At 49.2% G+C, this 13889-nt stretch overlaps 4 protein-coding genes across 4 annotated transcripts; 3 read left to right on the top strand and 1 right to left on the bottom strand.

Moving 5' to 3' along the window:
• Nucleotides 1–737: 737 nt before the first annotated feature.
• IDI1 (isopentenyl-diphosphate delta-isomerase idi1) lies at nt 738–1611 on the top strand (the record flags this gene model as incomplete). Its single annotated transcript, XM_044856289.1, has 3 exons — nt 738–927; nt 990–1328; nt 1379–1611. 3 exons carry the CDS (start codon nt 738–740, stop codon nt 1609–1611), a joined length of 762 nt encoding a protein of 253 aa, XP_044703602.1.
• Nucleotides 1612–3377: 1766 nt separating this feature from the next.
• Nucleotides 3378–4287, top strand: FPOAC1_011921 (uncharacterized protein; the record flags this gene model as incomplete). Its single annotated transcript, XM_044856288.1, has 3 exons — nt 3378–3706; nt 3757–4009; nt 4072–4287. The coding sequence occupies 3 exons, from the start codon at nt 3378–3380 to the stop codon at nt 4285–4287; spliced, it is 798 nt and encodes a 265-aa protein (XP_044703601.1).
• Nucleotides 4288–4732: 445 nt separating this feature from the next.
• FPOAC1_011920 (uncharacterized protein) lies at nt 4733–5682 on the bottom strand (the record flags this gene model as incomplete). The annotated part of the gene is made up of 3 exons (XM_044856287.1): nt 4733–5449; nt 5506–5615; nt 5679–5682. The coding sequence occupies 3 exons, from the start codon at nt 5680–5682 to the stop codon at nt 4733–4735; spliced, it is 831 nt and encodes a 276-aa protein (XP_044703600.1).
• An 844-nt stretch (nt 5683–6526) lies between these two features.
• Nucleotides 6527–9571, top strand: FPOAC1_011919 (uncharacterized protein; the record flags this gene model as incomplete). The annotated part of the gene is made up of 5 exons (XM_044856286.1): nt 6527–6805; nt 6831–6996; nt 7053–9142; nt 9208–9377; nt 9484–9571. 5 exons carry the CDS (start codon nt 6527–6529, stop codon nt 9569–9571), a joined length of 2793 nt encoding a protein of 930 aa, XP_044703599.1.
• Nucleotides 9572–13889: the final 4318 nt, after the last annotated feature.

Here is a 13889-nt window from a genome sequence, read left to right as displayed (position 1 = left end):
AGTTGACGAGTGGTAGAATTGAACGTGTAAGTTGAACGAATGTGTGATGTTGATTCTATATTGCTTTGAGTCTATTGGAGTGCAGAATCAATACATTGTTTATAAGGGCCCGTCCAGTAAGAGGAATGAGAGATAGACATTGAGTCTGGGCCGTGACGACATAAACCCTGGCGGTCTGTTTTTAATAGCCCCAATACTATTATTATATACAGAGAACCGGCCAACAGGGTAGACGGCCATAAACAGATGCAGATATAGAACTACCCATAGACAACCTGTCGATCATGCATTTATATGTCGGTTTTGAGGTATCATCCATTCTTCACTGTCTGGCCTGACGCTAAAACTAGAAGAGGTTCACCGAGAACCGGCTGTCACTGACTGGCCAACAGCCACAGCAGGCTTTGAGTGGTTGAGCCCCACTGCCCAATTCGGTAGGAACCTGGAGAGAAGCGCTCCTGGACTCAGTTCTAAGTGGCTGCATTTGAAGTCGCATGTGGATCAATAGCGGGTGGAGGGGCGCGGCTGCCACACCCGAGAATATTTTGGAGGGGCAAAGGCAAGAGCGAGTGAAGCCAGTGACCCTTAAAATTAATCGTTGGGTCCTTCAGACCGCTTGCCTTTTATTTTTGTCCTTTATATACTCGCTGATCTCCTTGGAGCATTGGGGTTCTTTCAAGCTCCGCACACGACTGCTTACTCTTTACCCAACGGCTTCTGATACTGTCTGATTCAAAATGTCTACAACAACTACCACAGCCAACCAGCCTATTACGGCCGAATCTATGCTCCGTCTCTTCCCTGACATCGATACCAGCTCAGAGCCTCTCTCTGGCCATGACGAGGAGCAGATCCGTCTTATGGACGAGGTCTGCATTGTCCTAGATGAGAACGACAAACCTATTGGCACAGCTAGCAAGAAGATCTGTATGTCAACTTCATTAGGTTCGCTACTAGTTACCCCTTACTGACGACTTGGGACTTACCAGGCCATCTCATGACCAACATCGACAAGGGCCTCCTTCACCGTGCCTTCTCCGTTTTCCTCTTTAACGACAAAAACGAACTTCTCCTCCAGCAGCGCGCTACCGAGAAGATTACCTTCCCCGATATGTGGACCAACACTTGCTGCTCTCACCCTCTTCATATCCCTACCGAGACTGGTTCTACTCTTGAGGACTCCATCGCTGGTGTCAAGCGAGCTGCCCAGCGCAAGCTTGAGCACGAATTGGGTATCAAGAAGGAGCAGGTCCCTTTCGAGGACTTCCACTTCCTGACCCGCATTCACTACAAGGCTCCCAGTGACGGAATGTGGGGTGAGCATGAGAGTATGTACGAACCAAACTCTTGAGGCTGCAGGATTTAACATATAGAACAGTTGACTACATTCTCTTCATCAAGGCCAACGTCGACCTTGACATCAATAAGAACGAGGTCCGAGATACTCAATACGTTACCCCTGAGAGCCTCAAGCAACAATTCGACGATCCTAGTCTGGTTTTCACTCCTTGGTTCAAGCTTATCTGCAACTCTATGCTCTTTGAGTGGTGGCAGAACCTTGACTCTGGTCTCGATAAGTACTTGAATGAACAGGAGATCAGACGCATGTAATGAGTGACGGCGAACGAAAAGAGAGGGAAAACATCGAAAATCGACAGCAAAGACAATATTCCACCATCGACTTAGAAACTCGGGTTGATGATGCGCTGAATTTTCTCATTCAGCCAAAATAGATATCCGCTCTTGAGCCTTGTGATAAACATAGATGAGGTTCAGAGCCGCTTTTAATTTACGTTATTCACTACGGGCTTTCATTTACCAGGATTAAGAAGACCTTGAACAGCTTAGCTTCACTAATCAAAGCCCCGATTCTGTTGATCAGAAAAGAGATAGGTTGTGATTATTCATTGCCAATTATGTGGACGAATGCCGCCCAGTCGGAAAGCGTCTCATTTGTTAGTTCCTGAACCTCTGCACAACTTCACGTCAACACAGCGCACTACTGAAGTCTCAGTCTAGACAAGCTTATTTTATGTTTCTTTTTACTGGACCGAGCCTTTTTTATACTCAACGATTCGTCCATGATGTCTTGATTTTCCGCTAGATCCGGATTAATAACAAAGTTACACTTGTCAAGTGACACAGTATTGCCTGATGACCAACAAACTGAGCTGGGGTGCCGCCGCAAGCCGTTGCCATCCAACAACAAGCAAGCAGCATGACAACGATAGTTTTGACAGCTACTGCCGCCTCTTCCATTTGACACAGATAAAGGAACCAATGACAGCTTCACCTGGTCTTGCAAGTCAAGGATCTCAATGATTTCTTAGTCTGTCTTCACCTGCGCAATTGACTGGATGGTCTCAGATCTTGGATATAAACTCACGATCTGGTTTGTCCAGGCAAGTCCCGCCTCACCCCCACGATTACCTCGCAGCTGACCATGTGGTCGATGATCGTCAGTCAGCATACACTGTGCTCCTAAGCCCGCTATCTCGCCTGCTCGCCTTGTTTCCCGGGTCCTGTTCCAAAGCTACTTGTCTACTTGTCTCAGAATGGACCCCGAAGCTAGTCGCAGCCCCACGATAATGGCTATCATGCAACGATTCGACCAATTATACGCCAGGTCACCGGGTCGAGGCGCTTTGTATGTATTATCTATGCTACAAACTGTGGTACACACGTCGTGTCTATCTACCTAGTATTCGCCCTACTTAATCCCCTCTCTGTTCCCTATCTTCTAGCCTTTCTTTGTTCCCTAACCCTCTGCTCAGTCGCTCATCTATCCCATAAACACCCATCTTTGCTCTAGTCATCAACTTTGACAAGACAACAGCGGTCGACCACTGAGAGACTCAATCGAAATCTTGCTAAGCCTTCTTATTGGGAAGTTGCTGTGAAGAATAACAAACTTGTGGTCTTGCTATTGCTGTTGATACGTGCTGCTTGCTATAACCAACCTCACGCTGTTGAAGGTTATTGATTCGTTCAGGCCTTTTCTGAACACTCCCGCTTCACACAACTCAGCCATCTGCGTGGACATCCTACGCGCTGACGTCCGTCGACTGATCTTTCTCGAACCAAACCTCTTTTACTAAGCCGTGACCGCGAGCCTGGCCCGCTCAAGTATTACATTGATGTCGGTTGAAGTTCGTACCAGCCTCAATTGTCTGAGACACCCTTCCAGGTTCACGTCCGTATCAAGAACTCAATTGTCACGAGTTCATACGGGCGACAATTGCCAAAATATACAATGTGAGTCTGAGTGTTTGAATCACGAACCTGTCATGCTTAATGCGACATGGCGCCCCTTTCTAGACCAGGGGAGGGGCCCCCTAGGTACAGCGAATAAAACAAGTACTGGTTAAACTGCAATCATGGAGATCAACAAGAATTGTAGTAATGGCACCAATGGATCTGCGGCAATAGCCAGGTGGCGGCGACGCTCCCTCATACCGTCTTCGTGGGAAACCTCTGTTCGTCTTGTTAACGTAAACGAGTCTGCGGCAGCCGGCAGCTCTCTGGCTCAAGCTTTCGCAACTGATGCAATGAGCCAATATCTGCTCGACGGTGACGATATGGTCGACTACTCTGATGAGCAGAAATGGAAGCTTCATGTTGACTATATGACTTATATGGTTGCAGCGCACTGTTACAAGGGCACGGTGACAACTATTGGGTCGGACTACGAAGCCGTAGCTCTTTGGTGCGTGATCCAATGAACCTCTATACGATATTAAGCTGACTTGAATACAGGCTTGCGCCGGGCCAACAAATGGATGACTGGTGGACTAGTATTCGCAGTGGCATGTGGAGATTAAATTACCAGCTGTCAGCTGAGGGGCGAAGACGATATTACAATGAAATGTTGCCCGTTCTCGACCAGACCAAATTGGAAGTCATGGGCGAGCGGGATAAGGACTCGTACTATCTTGTATACATCGGCACCAAGCCCAATGCCCAAGGAAGGGGTTATGCCGGAAAGTTGATCCGCGACATGGTCGCCAAGGTAAGTTGCCATGTTATCTGTCGTCCTTTGCAACCTCAAATCGGCTTACTAACAGAAGCTAGGCTGATGCTGAGCAGCGTCCCATGTACCTTGAGTCTAGCGCTGAACGTAATAATGGCTACTACGCAAAGTTCGGATTCGAAGTCAAACGTGAAGTTGTCTTCGAGGGCAGCTTCGAGCCCATCAAGATGTGGATCATGGTTCGTGAACCTCTGATTCCGCGTCCTGCTTGTGGTTCTATTGTCGTAACCGCCGTCAGCAGCGCGGTCAAATTCTAGGGAGACGAGCCTTTGATCTCGCCAAATGTCGACACGGGATCAGAGGCCGAAACTGCGGGGGCCGAATATACTGCCTGTCAGCAGCAAGATCGGAAATGCGCTGTGATGTGAGTCCTGATGCTATCTCGAGTCTTTCGACTTTGGTCGTTCGTTTGGGTTCACTATTACGTGTTGATGTTGTGAAGTAGATTGGATTTTGGCCTTCATTTTTGTATTGTATACATTTAGTGACAAACAGTCTCTACCGCAGTTGCTGTCTGTATTTACTGTTTCAGCAGCATGGACTAGCTCGAGTCATTCATTGAGGAATAGCCCATGCAAAATTGTCATTCCTTCATAAGCTGGACCTTCTTATAACCTTGAACACCATGCACCTAGCTTTTATAGTTTGTATTCCACATTTATCGACCTTGCTCTCCGAAAACACCCTGCACAAGCATCTGACCTAGTACTCCAGAACTGCCCATGTCTCATCATCAACTGTAGTGTAGATAAGACCTTGGCCAAGCAATTCATCAGCGGCCGTGAGGGCGTCCCTCACTGACATGCCGGTCGAGCTGGTAATGATGTTGACGTGAACACCCTCGTTACCACCCGGTGCGTTGCTCATAAAATTAAACATCTTCTTGGCTAGCGGACCGCAGCCAGCGATCTTGGTGTGCGACTGGTTATTATTGCCACCGGCGTTGTCATTGTAACCACCACCATCGACAAACATGCCATCATCTCCGTTGGCACCCCCACTTTGACCACCGAGAGGTCCTTTGGTGAAGTAAAGATGAACGTATGTGGCCTCCAGCATGTGGTAGTTGACCTCGTTGAAATCTGCGGCAGGCCTGATGACATGGGCACCAACGTGTCGTTTGTTGTTGAAGGACTTGAGACGGCCCCAGATACGAACGTGAGAGTCGAGCTCGAAACCGACTTCAGAGTCGTCCGCCTTGTCAACATCAATCCACTTCTTAACTTCGATCTGTCCGGTACCGTCGTCGATTTTGAGAGTGATATTTGTAGGTTGGGGTTGGATGCTGCGAACCTGTCCAACGAATGTGATTTGGGTCACGGGGGAACCGTCGATCTTGAAATCGGCGCCGGCATAGGCCTCTTCGGCGTCGAGGACCTGCTTGATGGTGACAGGGCGTAAGGACTCGTCCTGGTATGACTGATGGATATTAGAGTGCTGCTCGTGTTGAGCGGGAAAGAAATGGATATATATACCTTTCCACCGCCACCTTGGCTGCCTTGCTGTGAACCACCAGTGAAGAAACCCCCAGAGTCATCGCCCCCTTGGGCACCGTAACTTGTTTTTGTGAATCCAGAGTAAGCAGCTAAAGAAAGAGTGTTAGCGATTAGAAAAGGAACATGGGGGTGGGCAAGTGGGATATGCATACACATGATTTTGGTTGTGAGGTGTTGAGTTGAACTAGGAAGACAAATAGGCAGGCAGAGCTCACGATGGAAAGAATGAGACGCGTCAAACGCGACTTGGGTTTAATGGATTCCACTTTCGTGCCCCGCATTCGCCGAGTGGAGCACATTATGCTGCCTTAGTCATCGAGCCGGTCGGTACAGACAATCAACAACTGAGACCAGGATAACATATACAAGCTCGTACTAACTGCTTAATTTGAGCTGCAAAAACCCAATACAATATAACGAAACTGGCCATCAAACTGAAAAAGACACTCAAACTCAATTGGCGTTATTTGTTTGTCTGAGGCGTTTCAATACGGAAGTCGATCATGCATCTGCCGACGCCTCCAATACAACATCTTTACTGCCGCCAAGTCTATACACTACTAAGCTAGATCATGTTATGGGCAGGATAGAATACAAGAGAAACCTCTACAGTTTCCCGAACCTTCTCCGCTACTCTTTTACATGTGTTGGCATCATTGATATGTGAGGTGATCGACGGATAAGAGCTGAATTGGTAGCTTCTACCTCGGCCAAAAGTGGGACGATAGAATGATGCACCCCGGCTTCGGCGTTGGCCCCGTCCTTCTCCAGGTTTCTTTCCCAATCATACCCTGGGACGAGGTCTTGGACCGTCCCGTCGGCCACTGTATCCGTGGGCTACCATACTTGTATCTGACATCAACAACTCCTCATCACCTCTGATCCATCCACCAAACTTCTGGTATCTTTTTTCTTTGCTTCGTTGCATGATTTATAGCGTCAATTCCCTCTGTTTGAAACCATAACTAGTCTGTTATCCAGGTAGCGAACCAGTGGCACCATGGCAAAGCCGCAGACTGCCAATCTTCCCCTGATACCACTCGCGAGAGGCACCATTCTCCTCCCCGGCCTCATCCAGCGTATCCCAGTCTCGTCAAACAGACCCGATATCCCCGCCTTGCTCGCCCATGTCTACGAACAAGCAGCTTCCAAGGGTCCCGATACGCGCATCGACAGCATTCCCATCGCATGTGTTCCCATTTCATCTCCTCTCATCAGTGGCAATGGTCAACGACTTATTGGCGATGCTGAAGAGATAGATCCGGCCGCGATCGAAAACGTGCTTCCTGGCTCTGCCAAAAAAGGATGATCTCTTTACGTTTGGCGTCGCAGCAAAGATCATCGGCATTGATGGAAGAGGAACCGGTGAATTTGCCTTGCGTGTTGAAGGCACTACCCGCGTGCGCATCGAGAATTTTACACGCGAACGTCCTTACTTCGAAGCCAAAGTGACATATTTCCACGAAGACAGTAGGCCGCCTTACCAAACTTTCCCTTCATTACTCGTGATTGACTGTTTTATCCAGACAATGTTACCGATAAGCAGGCGCAAGACCTTTTCGCCCTATTGAAAACCCGATCACGCGAATTGGTCACCATTTTAAGGATTTCATCACTCCTTCCCCGAACCCGCGACGGCCCAATTCTTTCGCCAGTGCTCACCAGACGACTCGAAATGCTCATCATGAGAAAGGAATTACAAGAAGCCGGCCTTCTCGCCGATTTCATGGCTAACCTAGTCGAGAGTACACATGAGGAGAAGCTCGAGGTTCTTGCAGCTCTGGATGTCAAGGTGCGCCTCACAAAGGTCATTGAATTACTGGAGCGCCAAGTTGGTGGCATCAAAAATAACTTCAAGATCACCACTTTCACAACCATGCCCATTCAAATACTGGATCGATTGAACGAGAACCAGAATCGAAAACCAGGCTCGCTGCCACCGATCCCGGGCATGGCATTTGTTCCACCTAACGGGCAAATGCCTGGTGGCAACGATCATAATGACGATCAGGAGGCCAACGAGCTCGACGAGCTTAAGCGCAAGCTGTCGAGCGCTAAACTTCCTGCCGAAGCCGCCAAGAGCGTGGACCGCGAGCTAAGACGCTTGCAGAAGATGCAACCCATGAACCAGGAGTATCAGGTCACTCGTAACTGGTTGGAAACTTTGGCGGAGATACCTTGGACAGCCACCACAGACGATCGTTTGGGCCCTGAGACTCTTCACAGAGCGAGGAAACAACTCGACGATGACCATTATGGATTAGACAACGTCAAGAAAAGGCTTATCGAGTACCTGGCTGTATTAAGGCTCAAACAATCGATCAACGATGACGTTGAAGAGAAAATTAAGAAAGCAGAGCAGGAGACAGTCCAGTCTACTGGCAACGAGCAAGGAAACGAGGAAAGGCAAGCCAAAGAGGCCGTCGAAGGAGGCTCAGGAACTGAGGATGCCACAAAGCCCGAGATGGCCAAGCTCGAAATCCTCAAGTCCCAGCGTATGGTGGACAAGTCTCCTATCATGCTCTTGGCAGGTCCCCCTGGTGTGGGAAAGACCAGTCTGGCAAGGTCAGTCGCAACGGCTCTTGGTCGCAAGTTTCATCGCATTTCCCTCGGCGGTGTTCGAGATGAGGCTGAGATCAGGGGCCACCGAAGAACCTACGTTGCGGCCATGCCAGGCCTCATCGTTCAGGGTCTAAGAAAGGTCGGCGTTGCTAACCCTGTCATCCTACTCGATGAGATCGACAAGATTGGCCAGGCAAGCATCCACGGTGATCCTTCAGCGGCTATGCTGGAGGTCCTAGACCCTGAGCAAAATTACAACTTCCAGGATCACTATGTGGGCATGCCGATTGACCTCTCCAAAATTCTTTTTATCGCTACTGCCAATAGCCTTGACACTATCCCCGCTCCTCTTTTGGATCGAATGGAGACTATCTACATCCCTGGCTACACGACACTGGAGAAAAGACATATTGCGATACAGCACCTCGTTCCCAAGCAGATCAGAGTCAATGGCTTGGCCGAAAGTCAGGTCACCTTCAATCAAGAGGTCGTTTCCAAAATCATCGACTGCTACACCCGCGAATCCGGAGTTCGCAACTTGGAGCGAGAAATTGGTTCAGTCTGTCGCGCTAAAGCTGTTGAATACGCTGAGGCGAAGGATGCGGGTCACATGGAGCACTACCGACCCGAGCTGAGCGTAGAGGATATCGAGGATATTCTGGGCATTGAAAAGTTTGAAGAAGAGATTGCCGAAAAGACTAGCCGTCCGGGCATTGTAACAGGGCTGGTAGCCTATAGTTCTGGCGGCAATGGCAGTATCCTCTTCATCGAGGTCGCCGATATGCCCGGTAATGGACGAGTTCAGCTCACAGGGAAATTGGGCGATGTTCTCAAGGAGAGTGTTGAGGTCGCCTTGACTTGGGTCAAAGCACATGCGTTCGAGCTGGGTTTGACGCCAGAACCTACTTCGGACATCATGAAAGAGCGCAGCATTCACGTTCACTGCCCATCTGGTGCTATTCCTAAAGACGGTCCCAGTAGTGGTATCGGTCAGGCTATCGCACTCATATCTCTCTTCTCGGGGAAGCCGGTACCACCGACAATGGCGATGACGGTATGTTTTTATCCAAGCAGTCAGCTCGTGATAATCCAGTATACTGACTATCATCTGTGTGACAGGGCGAGATTTCTCTCCGGGGCAGAGTTACAGCCGTCGGAGGCATCAAGGAGAAACTCATCGGCGCCCTCCGAGCTGGCGTTAAGACTGTGCTACTTCCAGCCCAGAACCGTAAGGATGTCAAAGATCTCCCTCAAGAGGTCAAGGATGGACTCGAAATTCTTCACGTCAGGTAAGCCATCTCCCTCTTTGGTTGATACTTTTGTCCTACACTCAACCCTGCCGCATATTATGCCCGAAGACAAGAGTTATGTTCCACTGACATATATCTTGAATAGCCATATCTGGGAAGCCATCCGTCTCGTCTGGCCTGACTCGCATTGGGCCGAGGACAGTAACTACCGAGGCATCGAGAGTCGACTCTAATGCGCCCAGCAGAACCTTTGTCGACTATATCATCGCTTCACACATGTTGACTGTCTTGTCGACAGGCCTTGGCCTAGTCTGCACCCCTGAAACGTCTCGTGGCGACTTGCTTAACTGCGTCACAAATTCCTATCCCTACCAGTGAGAGTGGCTGGCTTGATCCCACAGATATGGCCCAAACCGGCCCCCTTTGCGACGCATCTATCCGGTTCACCAAACGGCTGCTCGTCCCACAAACCCCCTATCCCGTGATCTCACGTTGTCCTTCCCGCCAACTTTGGCCATTCTCTCCCTTGCGCACATACTTGTTTCCATTCAAGACAACTGGGTGAGCCCGACTGTGGCGTCTTGTAAGCTGCATGCCTTTCTCAGGGTTGTGATGTATCTTATGCCATCTTTTCTATCAGATTCTGTGCCAAACTGGTACGGTCAAGGTAACGCCGCAGCGAGCCAAGCGAGTCTGACTTTGTTGTGTTACGCTAGAGTACAATCGGCCAAGGGATGCGGATATGTCACTCGATTTGAGATATGTCTCATATCCTTCTGATGTTTATGTACTTCCGGGAGTTGTTGGGAATGAGTCTTAAATGCGAGACATCGGAACATCTCCGGCAGACAGATCCCGAGCTGGATCTCCGGTGCACGAACTGACCAAGTCATGGTGCCGGATGATTGGCGAGATGAGTTATTATTCAGGAGTTATTGTCTTGCTTTGTTTCCTTTTTCGGTATGCCATACCGATGTAATGCCATGTGTATATCACAATAGATTCCATCGTTCTTAGTATTTAAGCATTGATATCTCGTCGCTCTATATTTTGTTTCAGTTATACAGTCTGGTAGAATGGGCGGTGTCGCGTGGCGGCCTCTTGGTCTTAATGTCGTTCTCCATGCCCAAGAGTTGTCCTTGCCTGTTGACAGAGTCACTGTAACAACACTGGGAACTTCTTCGCTCTTCAAGATGAAGACGTCATGTCAGACAGAGTTACCAGGTAATGTCTCGCCATGAATCGGAGTATTACGTTTCTACTGCTGTAACCGAAGTGCGAGGCATATATACCGGTCATTGAAGATCACGAGTACTTGATGTTGGAACTATAGGGTGGACATATCTCGACCCCAGGTTCAACGTAACCCGCAGAAAACGCCCCCGCGTGCGTGTCGGGTGCCAAATGACTTCTGTAGGCCGATCATGGTTCATCATGGCGGGTTTGGCGTATGTCGACCCAGACCCTCGGTGACTCCAGGGAGGGAGAAGCACTCAAAGAAGCAAGCGCTTGCGCCACATTTCACGAATCGACCATGAAGGGAAGGGAGATCGATCTAGAGCAACGGGATTGACGACTCTACTCAGAGCTAGCAACGGGATAAATCTAGCGATCCGTTGTAGTAAGACTTGTTTCATCGACGACCAAGGAAGGAAATCTGGGATGGCTGACACAGTCGAGACTAACGGATTATGCAAGGACTGAGGGAGGACCTGCTTGGCCAGGTTCAAGTATACGAGCCGATCTCTTAGCTCTCAGCTTTTCAGGCCAATACCGAAACCCCATCTCGCGTGTGTGCCGAATGGCTTCTCGAAAGCTCAGACTCGGTCAAGAGTAAAAGTGCCCCTTTGCTTTTTATTTTTCTTGTGTCGCTAAGACATTTCATGGCGGGCGTAGACCCATCTGCACTATGACCAACTCTCATATCCAGCCCTCGTAAGTTTGCTTCTGACTACAAATATCAGGCCACAATTAACAATAAATCTGAAACAAATATGACTGCAAGACAAGCCCACAGGGAATTAAGCAAGGTGCTTTTCAGCTTTCCAAATCGTGCCTCCTTGAGCCTCAAGGTACTTCGACCGAGCATAATCGGCAACAGTTCGTGTGATGTAAAACTAGTAGGCAAATAAGCTGTACCTAGTGGTCCAGGCCCTTAGGTTGACCATAACACATGAGCTGTATACCAGTTATCCATAATCCTTCTTGAGACAATAAGCCATTCTGACGGATTCACACGCGAGGGCAAGTCCAAGGAACTATACCCATGGCTAAGTTTGCGAGACTTTCTTGATGAATCGAGGCGCCCACATGATGCCACTCTCAGCTGTATGGGCCTAACCACCAAAAGGGTCTCAAAGACATGTTGGCCACCTCGCTTCTGGCCCCATTGCCTGATCTCGCCAGTGGCCCCAAGTGATGGCTGACTACCACCACATACCAAAATGAACGGAGGAGGAACCAGCAATGCATGCAGTTACCCGCAGGCACAGTCTGCAAGCACACTGCCGCGTCCCAGGCCTCCGGGACTGTGGTTATCGATGCCCCGTGTCGTACAGTATATACATTGGTAACTCTTCATTCTTCATTAGCTTAGCCATACGTTTCTGAAATCGATGATAGGCAGGTCTAAGTGATGAGGAAGACGTTGGGCAGGAATGTGTGCCAATTGTTCGGAAATGTACAATGACTACGTGTTGGGCTATCGTTAGGGTAGTCTTTGCTGTACAGTTTCATGGCAGATCTGTGTCAAGTAAATATTGAGTTTGTACTCGGCCACAGCTGTGGTTACCATGCCGGCTAGGAAAGTATTTGTCAGATCAATTTCCCCAGAGACGAAGACAAGGTCAAGCCAGAGATCCCGCCCATCCTAAAGCCCAGAGAGAACGACAATCCCCGATTTGTACCATGCTCTCGTTGGTAGCTTAACCCCAACCGGGCCACAATGGCTGTTCCTGTCGTTGTTGTTATTGTTGTACGATGCCCTATCTCCATATACAAAGCTGTTGATCTGGCCATAGCATAGGTAGTGCGAGAATGCTTCCAACTAAGTCAACTCATAATTGCTGAGACTTTGGTGCAATGCCTGCCGGGTGACGTATAGTATTGGCAACTCACTACTGGTACGTTAGAAGCCTGGTCCCTGGAATTTAGATAACTAGACAGCTTCGAGTTTATCATGTCAGATCATATCCTCAGGGAACAATCCAGGCGCGGAAATTTACTAGCGCTGCCCCTACTGGAACCCAAACTACGGCACCAGCCGCCATAGCCATAATTGAGCCTGAAAAGGGCTGATCATTCTGTGCCATTAAAAGTCCGGTTTGAACCCTTATTTTCATCATGGATAACTGTCGCTGGTCACAGACGTGGAAACTTCAGAACGGCATGGCACGGCACTCTTTGACACTGCCAGTCATCCTCCATTCCTAATGCTGGTCTCTCGAGACGCTTGCCGGTTGTTCCTGGTCAAGTCAGCAGGGGTTGATGAGATGAAAATGCTGCCCCAATTAAGATGATCACATAGTCCTCTCTCACCGTTTTTCGGTTCTGCCCAAACTATCGAAGGGTTGCGCCAGGGAGGAAAGGACCCCACCCCCCTTCTCCAAGCTGCCGGGCATCTTCGAATCTGGACTCAGAGGAAAACGTGCCGAAACGTGGGATAACTAGAAAAGACATCATGTGTCTAAATTGGGTCGGGCCCATCAACTATCGTGATATTACAGCCGGTTTGCGGGGTTTGAAGGACCCAATGAAAAGATGCGTACTAGGAACGCCAGAACAACGCCGTTTGGGCTGCATTGTCTTGGATCCTTTCGCAAAAGAGACTGTGGTCGCGACCTTTGGACTCGTACGATAGGTAGGTAGGCAACACCATGGCTGAATCGCCGCGATGGCGCTGCTACCCGAGCCCTCCAAGCCGTTATTGTATGTACAGTATGGCAAGGGAGGGAGTTGAACATAGGCTTTTGATAGTACAGGCCCCTAACTGAGGTGGGTGTTTTGATATTTCACAGCCAGTGCAGAAGAGGATTCGACTGCTAGGAAGTCCCAGCCAGGTTTGTTTCTTTTGAGATTGTACATATTAGGCAATACATGGATAATGGGGGCTGCTGACAGCAGGGTTGGCCTTGCACAAAGAGACGGAAAGGGGTCCATTGCCATGTGCCCGTCCCCTACCCGAAGTGGTTATGAGCTTTCTAAGCGGCGCATATCATTGCAGGGAATGAACCTGCCTGTCAAATCCTAGCAAAGTAGAGTCGCAAAAAATCAACAAGGGGAGCGAGCCATGGTAGTCAATTTCATAGCATGCCTTTTGGCTGAGCGCCACCCCAAGCAAAATCGTGTAGTACGTTGGACGTATGGCTTGGATGGTAATTGGTGTGGTCTTTGGCGAATCGGGCAATTCGCTAGGATAACGTTATCCCGAGTACATCGTAATGACGACAGCGGCCCTACTTATTTTGACTTCGGGGTGGTGTTGTGTTGAGTCTGGTCTTTCTGGTTTGTTATAATCAACAGTCCTGGGGTTGTATTGTATGATAGACAATA

This window comes from Fusarium poae, chromosome 4, assembly GCF_019609905.1.
Source record: "Fusarium poae strain DAOMC 252244 chromosome 4, whole genome shotgun sequence".
NCBI lineage: Eukaryota > Fungi > Ascomycota > Sordariomycetes > Hypocreales > Nectriaceae > Fusarium > Fusarium poae.
This window is presented reverse-complemented; position numbering and strand designations above follow the sequence as displayed.